The following is a 15,467-nucleotide window of genomic DNA, read 5'->3' as shown; positions in this document are numbered from 1 at the left end:
TTGAGCTCCCAATCTTTTTCAATAAACCAGACTAGTTAGCAGAGAGAGCCCTTCTCACCCTGGATGTCAAGCAGGCTCTTAGGTATTACATAGACAGGACCAATCCCTTCCACAAGGGTGAACAGTTTGTAGCCTTTGCCAAGCCAACAAGGGCCAGCCTATTTCTAAGGCCAGGTGGATAGTAGACGGTATCAAAGCTTCATAGCACAGAACCAAAAGAACCCTCTGAGCTGACACATGTAAGACAGTCACTTAGTCAACCCCGTTCACTTTCACCAAACACTATTTTGTGGGTATCTTAGCTCAGCAACAGGCAATGGTTGGCAGAACAGGTGTTAGGAGGACTTTATATCAGACATCAGAATCATCCACACGTTAGCTGCCACTTGAAGGGGCGTCTTTTTCAGTCTTTGCAGATTATGTGTATCTGAATCAAGACAAGCTAAGACTGAAATATCCTACCATGTAAGCATCTATTTATTGTAAGCATCTGAGGTGCTGTGTTCGCACATTCACCCACCGCCGTCCTCCCCCGAAGTGTGCTGCTCTACTTGCAGATTGCTTCCTTATTAACTAACTGCCTTTCACAATACACCTGTGCACCATTCTGCTTCCACTCGCCACGCCATACTAATCTCACCTGCTCTGCAATAAATAATAACATGGAGTTGATGCCCATGCACATTGCCATCCAAGGGTAGAGTTGTGCATCGTGTTACTCAAAAGCCTTTCTTCTGAGAAAAACTTTGAAATATCCACACCCAACACTAGATTGCAGGAGTATGCATATCATGTGAATCTGCTGCAATACAAGTTATGAACCGATGTTTACAGGGTAAGTAACATTTTCCTTTTGTATTTTATTTTCCGTTGCCTCAATTCACTTGTTTGTGTTCTTATTCTTATTGCCAGTTAATGAGAGCATAGGAAAAGATTTTCTAGTGGTCTCATGTTCCACAGGAGGTATACATTAGCTTTGCAATTCCACCAAATGAATGAGCGAGGAACACCTATGGGCTGTGTTACTTTGACAGAGCTGGTAATCTGGCACTCGCCAATACCAAGTGCATTTGACTTCATTTCATGTTTACAGAGTTGCTATGATTAATGTTTCATCATTCTCATTTAGCTCTGAATGGTTTGTGAGTTCACTGCTTTGGTACTTGTTGTTAGTAACCTCCTTTAAATTGCAGAGGTGGTTCCTGCTGCTGTCCAACCTGTGACACACAGACCCCCGGATGCAGCTGCTGCTAAAACACCTCTTTCAACTCGTGCACCCAGTCGAACTGCTGCTCCCCAGCCATCCAACATGCCCATGACTGGCGCTCCTGGGATGGGGAATGTTTCCAATGAAACAGATGAAGATGATGGGCTTAAACACTTAGAGCAGGTAAAACTTGTGTGAGATAGCTAGCGATGCAGCGGCAAATCATTTGCTATCCAGCTTCCTGTTGTAGAGATGGAACAACCTGTGGGAGAGCAAGGGAAGTGTGCTCAAGTGGGGTGCAGTAAATTCCATACCTTATTCGGTACTCTTCATACAACCTGCCCCTATAGGCCCATTACCAAGATGCATGTTAGTGGATGAAATACTTGACTGTCCTAATAGTTAATTTGGTGTCAACACGGTGTTAACATCAGTGTCCTTATAAACTTTGTCTAGATTACTCACAAACCTATGTTTCTGCCCATGATAGAATCAGCGCATGTATTGGTCATGTGTGCCTTGAATTTTTAAAGGTAATGTTTGCTTCCTACCTTTCAAGGGTTTCTAGTGTGATTAATTTTTGTTTCTGTTAGCACATCTAATTTGTGTTTTTGGACTTGGAGCCTTATTTAGATTTTAATAAATGATGAAAATCCGCTAACAGCAGATGTCCTTTCCACCCTACTTGGAGGATATTGGGCCTCTAGACACTATATAGTGCAGATGTGAGATGTGCTATTCCTTTAGGGTCCTACATCTACCCAATGACATACAAAGCCCAGAGTTTCTTCTGAGTTTGATTGCCCTGTTTAATTGTTTCCAAATGCCTTATTTCATATTTTGGTCATCACTGGTTTAGGGTTAATTTCCATGTTTCTTTACTGTAGCAGGCTGAGAAGATGGTGGCGTATCTGCAGGACAGTGCGCTAGATGATGAGAGGCTAGCAGCAAAATTCAAGGAATACCAAACAAAAGGTTCCTCCCTCCCTCAGTCTCAAGAAACCCAACAAAGATGGTTTTATAAGGACCCCCAAGGTGCTATCCAGGGTAAGTACTTGCTGTTTGAGAATCCAGGGTACTGCAGGCTTGTATGTGATTTGTTCCCAATTAATAACTGCCTTAAACCTGCCATTGGTTCTTACTGTACTGCCTACTTACGTTTTGAAAACTCAGTAAAAAGATTCTTAAAACAAAGAGAATGTAGGGTAGTATCACATTTATGACTTGAAGGTTCGTTTTCTTTTTCATGAAACCACAAAGTGTAAATATTCACACTGAGTGTCAATATTATTTCACATAAGGGGGCGTATGCGATGGACAGAAAGCATATATGTTCTCTGGCATTGTATCTTCTCTGTATTCACATATATGTTGTGTCCAATGCTCACAAGGACTGCTTGCACATTGTGTGCATACATTGGAGCAGTTGCATATTTGTCACACAGCAGAGCTATCCCATGCTCTGCTGATGTTATCCTTTGCTCAGATCAGTCAGCAGACTTATACTTGTCACAGTTAGTAAGTTACCCTTAATTAGTTGACTGATTCTTTCCCCTTTGTAGACAGTTGAGCTTACTGCCACTTTTCATAGACAGTTATCCCATGCTGAAAAGAAAAATCCCTTTCCTAATGCATGCATGCTTATCCCTGGCTATCATACAGCAGAGCCTTCTTGCTCATCTGATGTTTTCCTCTTGTTATGCATAACTTTATTCTGTTACCTACAGCTTGACATTAATCCATCCCTTCCTCCTCCTTGAGGAAAATAACATGATTGTATCTGTGATTGGAAGTAATCTGGAAACAGGGTCAGCACAGCAGGGAGCCATGATCAAGAAGACTGTGATTTGGGAACTTCCAAGATAAATTACACCTGGATGCAGGAAGACATTTGGGTATCTGACACAGGGTCATGATAACAGATGATGGCACAACAGTGGGTCAGGAAAGATCAGATACAAGAACATGGGGCCAAGGGACCAAAATAAGAGAAGGAGTGAGAGAAGATCACTGATCTGTCTCTGTACAAAGAAAAAAAAACAGATGGCAGAGTGACCCAGGACCCTTCATAAATTCATGCAGGAATCCAACACTCCAGACAAGAACAGAAGAGCCCCAAACATCACAATACAAGGATTGTGACACGCCCTGACAACGCTTTTATGGAAGGACACGTGGTCATTCTCCAATAGAAATTTACCCACACTGCAGAATTACAAATGAAACAGCCATGCTCCATCAGGCCAAAGTGCTACAGCAAGCATCAAACTGCCTTGAGATCACAAAGCACCAAAATGCAAAGAAATATGCAAATTCTGCTTTACACAAAAAACACGTAACTGCATTGACCTTATTTTTAACTTTTGCTTTCTGTTAATGCCTGTAGGAAGGTACCTCCTGACTATGGTTGCCCCCAACTTTTTGCCCTGTGTTTTAGCTGGTTTTGGACATAGTCGACCTGGGACCCTGCCAATCAGGACCCCAGGCCTACTGCTCTCTCTTTAAAATGGATTCCATGTACCCTAGGTACATTTCCAATTGGTACTGGGCCACCTTATCAGACCCTGTAACTCAGGGCATAGGTGTACTCAGGGCTGCCAGGGGCTGCAGCATGTATTATGCCACCCCTGGCTGGCCTCCTAAATTTGACACAACTGGCTGCATGACAGCTGGGGCAAAGTCGTGTAATCACCCTTTGCTGTAGGTGTAGTATACCTATACCTAACCCTAAAATGGACACACAGATTCCTATCAGTCACTCCTATGGCAGGCCTTGACAATCCTGAAGGCAGAGTGCTTGGAATCGTGTGAGATGGTGCTCTGGCATGAGCTGAGCCTGTCTGCAGCTTGCGGAACCAAGTCCTAATAGCTGTTCCATGATATCGCATACCATATACTCTTAAGTGCATTATAATCCTCGCGGTTAAATGCTAACTTTGGTATTGCTTTATCAAAACATGTCGAGTAAGGTGTCATACGAATTGGAATACTAACCCCTCGCCAATTCTGGCGACGGGGTTAGCATTCCACCCTTCTAGAGGGACACGACATGTATGTAACTGTGAACCCCGGTTAAAGTTAAGCAAAGCCTCAGCTCCACAAAATGGATGCTGCCACCACAGACACGAGTCTGACCCCCTGCAGCTGGGAGTCCTCCCAGTGAGGGGAGCCTGGACAAAGGGTTTCCTGTCAGGGGCGGTGCTAGCACCGTCCCAGACATGGTTTTGTGTATCCTGGGTAGGCAGGGCTTTTCAGGAAGGTGACTGCTGAGTGGCACCCCGGTGCTCACTACGCATAGGCCAGTCAGAACCAGTTCCAGGGGCACACCAGCCCCTGGCCTGGGGAAGTCCGGCAGGGGAGAGGGGTGTAACCACCCCCCTCCTGGTCCCACCCATAGGCAGGACCTAGTCACCGGGTCAGCCCCCTTTTCTAGTATAAAGATGGGAGCGGGCCCCCTGTTCAAATTAGATCATCTTTGGAATCAAGACACGACTTTCTGCGAAAGGACTTCAAGATTTCTTCATCAAGATTCTCCCTTGTGGTTAAGGAGTAGTCACCCTGCATCCGCAGGCACCATCCTAAAGAACACTGCGGTCTGCTGCAAGTCCTTCATCACGAATCCGACGACCCAGCTCGACGAGACCCGGCTTCCCTGGCACCTCTGACCTCTACTCACCTCTACAGCAAAGCTGAGAACCGTGAGTGCGACGAGACCTCGAGGGACCGACGATCGCCAAGACTGCACAACATCTTTACAACAAGCCCACCGTGTCCTCCACGGGTGAGTGCTTTGGGGTCCGAGAAGCCCCAACCCTGCGCAGCTCCAGCACCCAAGGTCAGCCTCCCTGCATCTCCACGATCTGCGTGGGGCCCTTCTGCTGTTTGCTGTGCACCGCGTTGTTTGGCTACTAGCCGGCTGGCTTGTGGCCTTCTGAACGACGCCCGACGACATCACTGCTGCTGGTCTGGATGCCCCAGACTGGCCCTTGCTTCCTTCTTCAAGAGAGGCACCCCGGACCCTCCTGGTCCACTCCAGACGCCATTTTAGGTCCACCGCGTGGGCTTGAATTTGCCAAGGCTTTGTTGCCCAATCCTGGGTCCAGCGACGCCGACAGCTTCTATCTTCGTGGGACAGCTCGCTCCTCCATCCTGGTCGCCGACAACGCCTCCTGGTCCGTGAGATCTCCGAGCACAGCGTCACCCACTCACCTTGTCGAGGTGGCTACCATCCGGTGCCCTCCTGGTGCCCACTGACTGCTGGCTAGTAGTCACGAACTTGGTCCCCTCTGCTTTCAGGTGTCATCTTCCATCGATCCAGGCTTGGATCCACCGGACTTTCTCCACTGGTCGCCTGCCAGCAACTTCTTTCTTCCAGGCTCCTGGTCCGGCAACGAGGATTCCCGACGTCTTTTGAGTCCTATGCAGCTGCAGCCCCTGGGCTAGGTAACTTCGGCATTTCGGTGCCCCAGCATAGCCTCACTATCCAAGGGTCAGAATCTACTTTCGTTTTCCTCCTACCAGGTCGGGTTCGCCCGAGAACACTAACTTTGCAATTCCTAGCTACCATAGACTTTGTCCCGCATCACGCGTGAGAGTGCACACTCTGCACCCGAGTCCCCTGGGTCTCCTAGAAGTAATCTAACGATTCTATAGTCAAGTCCTAGCGATTCCAAAGGCTATTAGTACTGTACTTACCTGCTAGTAATTTCGCATTCCACTTTTCAAGTATATGGTTTTCCGTGCCCCTCGGGCACTTGTATATACTGTGCTAACTTAAGTATTTTTGTGAGAGTTTTGGTTTGTGCTTAGTACCCTGTCCTCATAAAGAGTACAGGGCTGTTGTGATTCTTAATAAATAACTGTTTATTTTCATAACACTTGTGTGGTGTCCTTTCACTGGGTGTTCAAGGGGTACATGTGTGGTAAACAGCTGGCTTAACACGCCCTCTCGAGTCTTTAGCCTTAGACTGCTCGTATCCACGCTACTAGGATAGCTGGTCTATAAGGTTGACTTACAACCAATCATCAATAAGGGTTGCTGGACTGATACATAGTGTTCACTAGAATAGTGAGCACTGCATATCAGGCCACCTTCTCACAATGCCTGTACAACTTTGGAAGCATCGGGTAATCATCCTCCTGGTACTCAGAGTAGTTTCAATATGCACATAAAAAATGATTCTTGAAGACGTATGGCTTCCTGTGATGCTTGCATGTTGTATAAGTGTTCACAGCTTTAAATGTAGCCTCATGCAAATTGCCATGTCTGTACTCATTCCTTTAACCCATTGACCTCTTCCCAATGCTGAGCCCTTTTTAGGCTATTTGGGGTAGTTTGCTCTTAGGGCTGCATAACTTTTTTTTACACATAAGGTATCCACGCCAAATTTGCGTCCTTTTTGCTAGCATCCTAGGGATTCTAAAGCCACACAGGGTTTGTTGATTCCCCTGGAGGCGTCCGAGAAAATATGCAAATAGATAAATTTTGAGTTTTTGGGGGAAAAATAGGGGAAAAGTGCTCTCCATAAGTCTGTTTTTTCTCCCCTAAAACTGGCATCAACTAACGCTTTGCGTGCTAAAGTCAGCATCTTTCCAACTTTCAGGGACATGCTGAATAAAAAAAATATTTTTTTTACCAACATTTTTGGCATTTTTCAAAGAGGTAGCCTATTTTTTGTACTCTCAATCTACTTCCGGTTTGTAGTGGAAACCAGTGTGAAACCCATGGGTGATCCGGATTTCTGAAGTATTCATCAAGTGTTCATATGTGTAGATCCCTTAAGGTTTTCCCAAAGAAACTTAACTGTTGAAATAAATAAATATTGAAATTGAGTAGGATTAAACAGCCCTTTGTGACCAACTTTTTCATCTGCAACTTATTCTCACAATGGCCCATTTACAAGAGCAATCATTATACCATTATGTCCACTGGAAGCTTATTGTTGCTGGATATATATGGTTTGTAGGTTTTCCAAGAACCCATGGTACCCAGAGCCAACAACTGAGCTGCACCGTCCAGTGTTTTTTCTTTTTATCCCTAGTATAGACCAAATTCATACATACAAGGAAATGCCTGTTTTTGTATGTTCATCCCCAGGTTTTCTGACAGATGCTGCTGGTTAAGTTAGACGGGTACCCCTCGGCATTCAGCACTGATTGTCCCACCCTGAAGATCCCCCAAGGAAGATTCATCCCCCAGTCCGCCAGTTCATACTGGTAGAGCAGTTGTACACTGCTAGCCTGACTGCCATTGAAAGCAATGTCTGTAAGTTATCTCTGGCAGGCCTACCAAGCTCTTAGGCAGGGTGCAAAATGTGACACACGGTAGGACATGAACAGTACATGTCCTGACAGTAAAACAGTTTTTACTGTGGGAACACTTTGTGTCCCAATTGGCGAGTATAGGATTACACGCTGACCCCTTAGCTTTGCTAACTTCTGCCACCAAAGTGGGCATACCAAGGTATTAAGCAACTCATTACATTAAGCCCGACTTGTATCTCAGGTCTATATTAATGTACCTCATTGAAGTATGCAGCTTTAGCTAAGCTGCCACTGTGTTGCCGTTAAAACTTTCTGTGCCTTCCCAGGCACACACAGCCTACTTCACAAGACAGTTTTCTACCTTCCTGGAGAGACGTGTTAACGACTCCCAGGAAGGAGAACAATGAGGGATTGCACGCCTGGGAGGTGCCACCTCCTTCCTGCAGGAAGCCACTGTGGTGTTCGCCCCAAAAGGCAGGCTTCAAAGTCTTACGTCTCACCTCCATGGCACTCGACCTTTGTCTCCCTGGCACTCACCCTTCATCCCCCTGACCTGGCACTCAACCTTCACCTCCGTGGCCTGGCAGCTACCACTTACCCCTGGCACTCATACTTCCCCTTCTCGGCACTCACCCTTCCCCTCCCTGGCACTCACCCTTGACCCTCCTGGCACTAGCCCGGTTCCCCCAAGAACAAAAAATAACCATTGGCCTAGCCGATAGGTCTCGCCTTTGGGACCTTATAAGTGTTTAGCCACGCAACAGTTGATGTTGTTGCACCAAGGATATTGTGCTGCATAACTAAATACTTAGAATATCCCAAAAGCGGGACCTATTGGCTATGCCAATGCTTGTTGTGATTTGGTTTTAATAAGTTCAATAGTTTTTGAGACATTAAGAGTGAAACATTGGAGGTGTTGTGGAAATGAAGTAAAAAAAAAGCTATATAAGAGAGCAGCAGGCATGTCTAAGGGAAAATTACTGTGAAGAAAATGAATGTTATTGTTTTTAACTCATTTTCATAATTGAGCCAAACTCTTGCAGAATAGTGAATAGTACAAAGGAGTAGATGAGTTCTCAATACACTGTTAGTAGGAATGCATATTGTGATTCTTGTTTTTTAAAGGAAGTGTGTAAGAGATAAATGCTGTGATGAGTAAGTGGTTAATTCTTATATATTTTATGTATCAATCTATCCAGACTCACAGGATCGTGACGAATATAAATGAGTAGGTGATATTTGAATGCACTGTAGTATGCACGTTTTCTACTGTAGGAAGGAGTATTACTGGAGATGGTGTTTATCACAGTCTACTATTTATGCCCATTGAATTGGTAAGAGTTGATTAGAGTACAGTCTCGTCCCACACCCTACTATGCAACCCTGTTATCAGAGAGTGGTGTTAGCAGGGAGGACAGTCCCTCTCCACTCACTAGTATACACTCCCTTCATCTGTGAGAGAGTGATTTGAGCAGAGAGGTCAGTCTCTCTCCACATACACTACTACGCACACCCGTCATCTGAGAGAGAGGCCTGACAGGAGAGACCTGTTATTCTCCACACACGTGTCATCTGAAACAGCCCTGAGAGGAAAGGCCAGTCCATCCACACACACTGCGTCACACACTAATCATCTGTGAGAGAGGTCTCAGTGGAGAGTCTAGTATCTCTCTATACAACCTACCACGCACACCCGTCATCTGAGGGAGGGGTCTGGAAGAAGAGGGCTGTCCCTTTCCCTTCACTACTATGCACACCTGTCATCTCAGAAAGAGATCTTCTAGGAGAGGGCAGTTCCTCCCCGCACTCAGTACTATGCACACCAATCAGAAGGAGAGTTCGCTTAATCCACACACCTTAGTACGCACATCCATCATCTGAGACAGAGGTCTGAAAGGAGAGGCCGGTCCATTCCCACTGACTACTATGCATAGCCATTATCTGAGAGAGAGGTCGGAAAGGAGAGGGCAGCTCTCCATTATTAGGGGTGTCTTTCATAGATTCACATGCCTGAATCATTCCCCGTTGTCGGAGTGGGAGTCCCACGGTACATAAAAAAGCAATAAAATGCCATAATAACATAGGAAAAAAAACAGTAATTCCCAACCAGGAAGTAAAATAGCCAAAGCTACAGGAGAAAAAACTTCCATACTCAAGTCTATCCTAGTCATTTTGTATAGTCCAAACTACAGCCAATCAGGCGACAGCACCCAACAGAAGGTTCTCCCTAGAGGCTCAGGCTCTCAGATATTCTACCGCACGTCATGTGAAGGGAGTCTCCCTGAGCTCTGCTCAGTTTTCTTCTCTTATTCCAGTTTGGATTCTTCTTTTCAAGAATGTCTTCTAAGAAATCTTTATCTAGAGCTTGTGACTCTTGTGGTAAGCTCCGGCTTTTTAAAGAGGATCCCCACAAAAAGTGCATATACTGCCTTTATCCTGATCATCAGGTCAAGGACTGTAAAATTTGTAGCACCTTCCCTCAAAAGACCCTTGGGGATAGAGAGGGTCGCCTGCTTTTGTGGCTACAAAGGCTCAAGAATTCTGATAATTCTTTGTCTGAGGTAGGCAGTATTGCCTCTGGTTCTACTACAACCTCTAAGAAGAGGCCTGCGACTGAGGGGTTAACGTCTCCTGAGGCTAAGGTGGCTAAGAAACGTCTGCCATCTAAGGGGTCTGACAAGCTTTCTACTAGCAAGGTTACTCCCCCAGTCAAGGAGAAGGAGGGACCATCTACACCCCCTAAAAAATCTTCCAGGAAATTGCCTCTGACTTCTGAGAAGAATTTGCCTCAGAGTCCTCCACTGTCGTCGACGGCGCCATCTACAACTCCTCCGTCGACGAGGATCTCCATCGACGCTTCATCTACGTCGACGGTAACATTTTCAACTCCCCAGCCTACAATGGTCTATGTTTCTGTCAGACCTCTCTCGACGGCGCAGCTGTCTTCTGCCGTCGTCGGCGCGTTGTCTTCGACTCATCTGAAGAAGATCCCGTCGACGAGAGTGTCGACGAAATCTTCGTCGGCGCCTTCTCTTCCATTGACGAAGAAGGTACCGTCGGCAGGCTCGTCGGCGTGCTCCACTCCGTTGACGACTATTCCATCGTCGACGACGTCCGTCCCGTCGACGACGTCCGTCCCGTCGACGAAGTCCGTCCCGTCGACGAAGTCCGTCCCGTCGACGAAGTCCGTCCCGTCGACGAAGTCCGTCCCATCGACGAAGTCTATATCGCCGACGACACCAACACCGTCAACGGACCCTTTATTGTCCACGTCGACGACGACCTAGTCTACAGCTAAATCCACTGTAACGAATCCTTCAGTGGTACCAACGTCGACGCCGCAACTATCCTCTTGCACCGCATTACAGGTCTGCTCATCTACAGTTTTTCTGACACCCAAACAATCTTTGCTTCAGAGTCGTGAGTCGACTGTGGAGCTCTCGCCCCTGCATATTTCTCCACAAAAGATACCTCTGCAGGTGCCTGATTAATTTCTGGATTCTGAGCACAGCGAAGAAGAGTCAGACATTGGGGAAACCTTTTGGTACAGCAACTAGTCCGTCCGAGTTAAATATCAAGTACCAAGACGACGAACAGGATGAGCAGCAATCACCTGAACATAGGCTGTCCCCTGTAACAGATCTCCCTGCCACGAAGGTGCCCATCGCATCGCATTGCTCACCAACCTCCAATACATGTTGGATGACTACTACAAACGGTTCCCACCATCAGAATCTACGGGTTCGGTGCCTACTACTCCTGCTACGGAAGCACCTATACCAAATGTTCGACCGCTAAAGTCTCCTCCACCTCGGCCGTTCACTCAGCCTGAGGATCAACAGCTTTCAGATGAAGATGACCAGAGATAGGAAAGCGAAGTGGATGATAGGTCGGAGTGGGATGAATATCAGGTGCAAACTCCCTCTCCATCACCTCAGGCTACCTCGGACTCACCACCAGTATAAGTGGGTGGTTTCCACCTCTTGATGGAACGGGCTACAAAGCGTTTCCATATTGATATGGAACAAACAGAGCAAGAATGTTTTCTTTACGATTTTAAAGACCAGCCTAGAAAATAAACCAAATCCATACCAATCATTGACTTTATCTGGAAGGAGGGTGTAAAGGTAATGTCTACTCCAGCATCCATTCCTCCGGTATTGCTACGCATTGAGAAAAAGTACAAGGCTCCTGGAAAGTCACCTCTGTGCCTTATAGGACAACCGAAACTGGACTCAGTTATCATCCAGGCGGCGCAAAAGAGAGCTAGAAACCCTTCATCTCCAGTTGTAGCCCCACCGGACAGAGATGGCAGGCGCCTGGATGCCATTGGGAAACTAGTTTCAACGATGGCAGCTACCACAGTCCAGGCTGCTAATTCTTTGGCCATCCTGGGCAGGTATGACCGGCTAGAAATTGCCTTTCCAACATCCTCGGTGACCTCTTTCAAGGTAGCCACAATTTCTTCAGTACATAAAGCAGACACAACCACTTTAGTATCTGGTAAAGTGGTAATCTAGAAAAAGTCAGCTACACTATTACGCCAATCTGGAACATGTTCCACTCTACACTTGAAAGTCTGTAATCTAACCACCAAGCGAGCTAACCTGCCAGAGCAATTCCTTGTGCCATCATGACCCAACACCTTTCACAGTGGTTTGTGATCAGTACGCAGTGTAAAGGTGACACCCCATAAGAATTCCCTGAAGTGTCTAGTAGCCCAGGCAAAGGCTAATGCTTCCTACTCTATGACTGAGTAGTTCCTTTCTGTGTCGGTCAAAGAACGCGAAGTGAAAGCTACAGTTCTCTCTTGTCCATCGTGTTTCAGATCTAATACTGCACCAAGACCTACGGAACTGGCGTGACCTTCAAAATAGTGGGCAACCCATTAGCATTAACAATGCTCTCCTTATCTGAAAGAGACACGTTAGTGATAGATTCCTTACCTTAGAATAGATTCCTTACCTTAGAATATCCCCAGGCGTCAGACTGGATCTGGAAAGTTTTGCGTAGCAGTACCCTTGCGCGTCGGTAGGCGTCGTCTGCGGCTCCGCGTCCGTCGTCGGCGTCGTGGGCGGCCGTGATGACGTCGTCGGAGTACTTAGACGCCGCCTCCGCGTGCTGACGTCAGTTCTTCTTTTTTCCGCGCCAGCCAGCGCAGATCTGGAAAAAGCAGTTCCCTAGTCATTTTTTGACTAACTTTTTGGATCTTTTGATCTCTTTCGAAGTCTTCACGACTCCGACGGTGCCGTTAGGGATGCCCGGCTTCAAGCACAGCGGCGGTTGCGAGCGACTCATGTCGGTTACGGATCCGCACCGACTGTGTCTGACGTGTTTGGGCGTCGACCATGACGACGAGGCCTGCTCCGACTGTCGGGCCCTCTCGAGGAAGGCCAGGCGGGAGCGGTCCCGCAGGCGACTCGAGATCCGCCAGTCGGCCCCGCGCCGTGTGAGGTCCCGGTCCCGGTCCCACGGGAGGTCGAGGGACAGGTCGTGGGGGCGGAGCCGTCACAGCTCCGGGAGTCGGCGCCACTCCTCCGGGTCCAAGTTGTCAGGTAAGAAGCATAAGAAGTCGAAGAGACATCATCGCTCTTCCGACTCCCCCCGACTCTCACGCGATGCGGCCGGGGGTTCGGGTGACACCGCCCACGCGGCTCCTCAGGAGTCGCGGGCGCCGCGTTCGGCTCCATACCCCCCGGCCCCTGGGCTGAACGCGACGCCGGAGGAGATAGAGCGCTTCCTCATGGCCATGAGGTCCCTTTCTTCTCCGACGGGTTCCGCGGCGCCTTCGGGCCCAGCGAACCCGTCTGGGGGCCCTAGTGGGTCGGGTTCCACCCCGACGCCGTCAGGTGCTTCGGCCTCGACGCCGCCGGCGTCTTCGACGCCGGCGCCGCAGGGCTCCACGATCCCGACGCCTCCGCTGCCCTCGGGCTCGGCGTCGCAGGGTTCGGCGGTCCCGGCGTCGTCGGTGCCATTGGGTCCGACGCCGCAGGGTGCCGTTCGACCCTCGTCGGGCGATGGAACGTCCCCGGTGGACCTTACGACCCCCCCCCCGGGGTCGGTCCGTGTGGTGTCCCCTCCGGCGTCGGTCCCGGCCGACGCCGTCCCCAATACCTCCTCTCTATGGGTCCCGACGTCAGGACGGCGCCCGTCGGCGCCGATCCCGACGCCGTTCGGGGATTTCTATCCCTATGAACCATCCTCATTCACTAACGACCCTGAGTCTCAGGAGATGGGGGACGAGGAGGATTGGGAGGGGTCTGAGGACCCTCTGACAAGGGAATGTCAGTCTAGCATGGACTGGACAGGAGACCTTGGGGAGGCCAGTGGCCTGGACACCTCTCCAGACCCTGGATTCGTCTCTCCTCCTTCCGTGGCTTCGGAGGAGGGCGCGACATATAGTGTGGTGTTGATGAGGGCTGCTAAGGCATTGGGCCTTGAGCTCCCCGTCGCGGCCGTGAGGACTAACCTCCTCACTGAGGTCCTTAAGCCGCAGTCAAGCTCCATGGAGCCTATGCTGCTGTTTAATGAGGCCTTGTCGGACGTTCTTTTGGGCACTTGGTCCAGGCCCGCTACAGGTTCGCCTGTAGATAGGAACGTGGCCAGACGCCACCGCCTGGCTCCGGGCGACCCATGTTTCCTGTCCACCCACCCCACCCCCGAGAGTCTGGTTATCCAGGCCTCTAACTCCCAGACCGCCTTCCCGTCGGCTCCCCCTGATCGGGAATCCAAGAGGTACGAGGCCTTTGGCAAGAAGGTCTTCTCGTCCCTTAGCTGTGGACTGCGGTCTTCCAAGACCGCATGCCTCTTGGGCCGTTACACCCATTCTATATGGGAAACGGTGGCGGAATTGCTGCCAGAGTGTCCGTTGGAGGTACGGGCCAAACTCGGCCAAGCCCTGGTGGAGGGCCGGGACGCAGCGAAATATTCGATCAGGTGCGGACTGGACACAACTGATTCGCTGGGCAGAGCGATGGCTACGACGGTGGCGATTCGACGCCACGCCTGGCTCAGATCCGCCAACTTTTCGGCTGATGTCCAGAATACCCTCATGGACATGCCGTTCGATGGCCGTCGCCTCTTTGGCGACAAGGTAGACCACGCGCTTGAGCGCTTTAAGGACTCCAGGGCTACGGCCAAGTCCTTGGGCCTCTCGGCCCCGCGCCAGCAAGTGGCTGCTTTTCGCTCCTTTCGTGGCCAAGGAAGGGGCGTCCCCACACGTGCCGCCAGCCAATCGCCGCAAACTGTCGTCCAGCGCGGCGGCGGCCGTGGAAACCGCCGTGGAGGCGGTCGGGGAGGCAAGCGGAGCCAGTCCACACCTGCCCCGCAGCATCCGCCTCTAAACCCTCCTAGTCCGTGCTTTTCGGCCCATGTGACGCCAGTGGGGGGGCAGGGTTCGCCATCACCACTCTCACTGGCGCACAGTCACTTCGGACAGGTGGGTGCTGCAGATCGTCCGAAGGGGCTACTCCCTCCCCTTCAAGACGACCCCTCAAGCCATGCCACCGCAACACCACCGCGTATCGGGGGATCATTTGCGGCTCCTGCAGGAGGAAGTTTCGGCCCTCTTGGCCAAGGGGGCCATCGAGCGCGTTCCTGGGCCAGAAGTAGGTCGTGGTTGCTACTCCCACTACTTCCTGGTACCCAAGAAGAGCAAAGGGGGCCTACGCCCTATCTTGGATCTGAGGAACGTCAACGGCTTCCTCCGGAAGGAGAAGTTCAAAATGCTGACACTGGCTCAGGTCTTAGCTGCCCTAGACCCAGGAGACTGGATGGTAGCGTTGGACTTGCAGGATGCGTATTTCCACATCCCCGTCCTGCCGGCCCGCAGGCGCTACCTGCGGTTCACGGTAGGCCTCGAGCACTTTCAGTTTACCGTGCTCCCCTTCGGCCTTACCAGCGCCCCACGGGTGTTCACGAAGGTGATGGCGGTGGTCGCAGCTCACCTGCGCAGGTTAGCGGTTTCAGTCTTCCCCTACCTAGACGACTGGTTGTT

The 15,467-nt window shown here is 49.7% G+C and overlaps 1 protein-coding gene across 1 annotated transcript in view; it reads left to right on the top strand.

Annotated features, from left to right (window-relative positions):
- GIGYF2 (GRB10 interacting GYF protein 2) overlaps positions 1-15,467 on the top strand; it is a 1,722,773-nt gene that overhangs the window by 1,001,480 nt on the left and 705,826 nt on the right. Inside the window, exons 13-14 of the mRNA XM_086942529.1 lie at positions 1,194-1,390; positions 2,095-2,254. Coding sequence (XP_086798655.1) covers positions 1,194-1,390; positions 2,095-2,254 — 357 coding nt within the window. The remainder of the gene's footprint in view (positions 1-1,193; positions 1,391-2,094; positions 2,255-15,467) is intronic.

The sequence above is a fragment of the Lissotriton vulgaris genome, chromosome 11, assembly GCF_964263255.1.
Source record: "Lissotriton vulgaris chromosome 11, aLisVul1.2, whole genome shotgun sequence".
Lineage (NCBI taxonomy): Eukaryota > Metazoa > Chordata > Amphibia > Caudata > Salamandridae > Lissotriton > Lissotriton vulgaris.
This window is presented reverse-complemented; position numbering and strand designations above follow the sequence as displayed.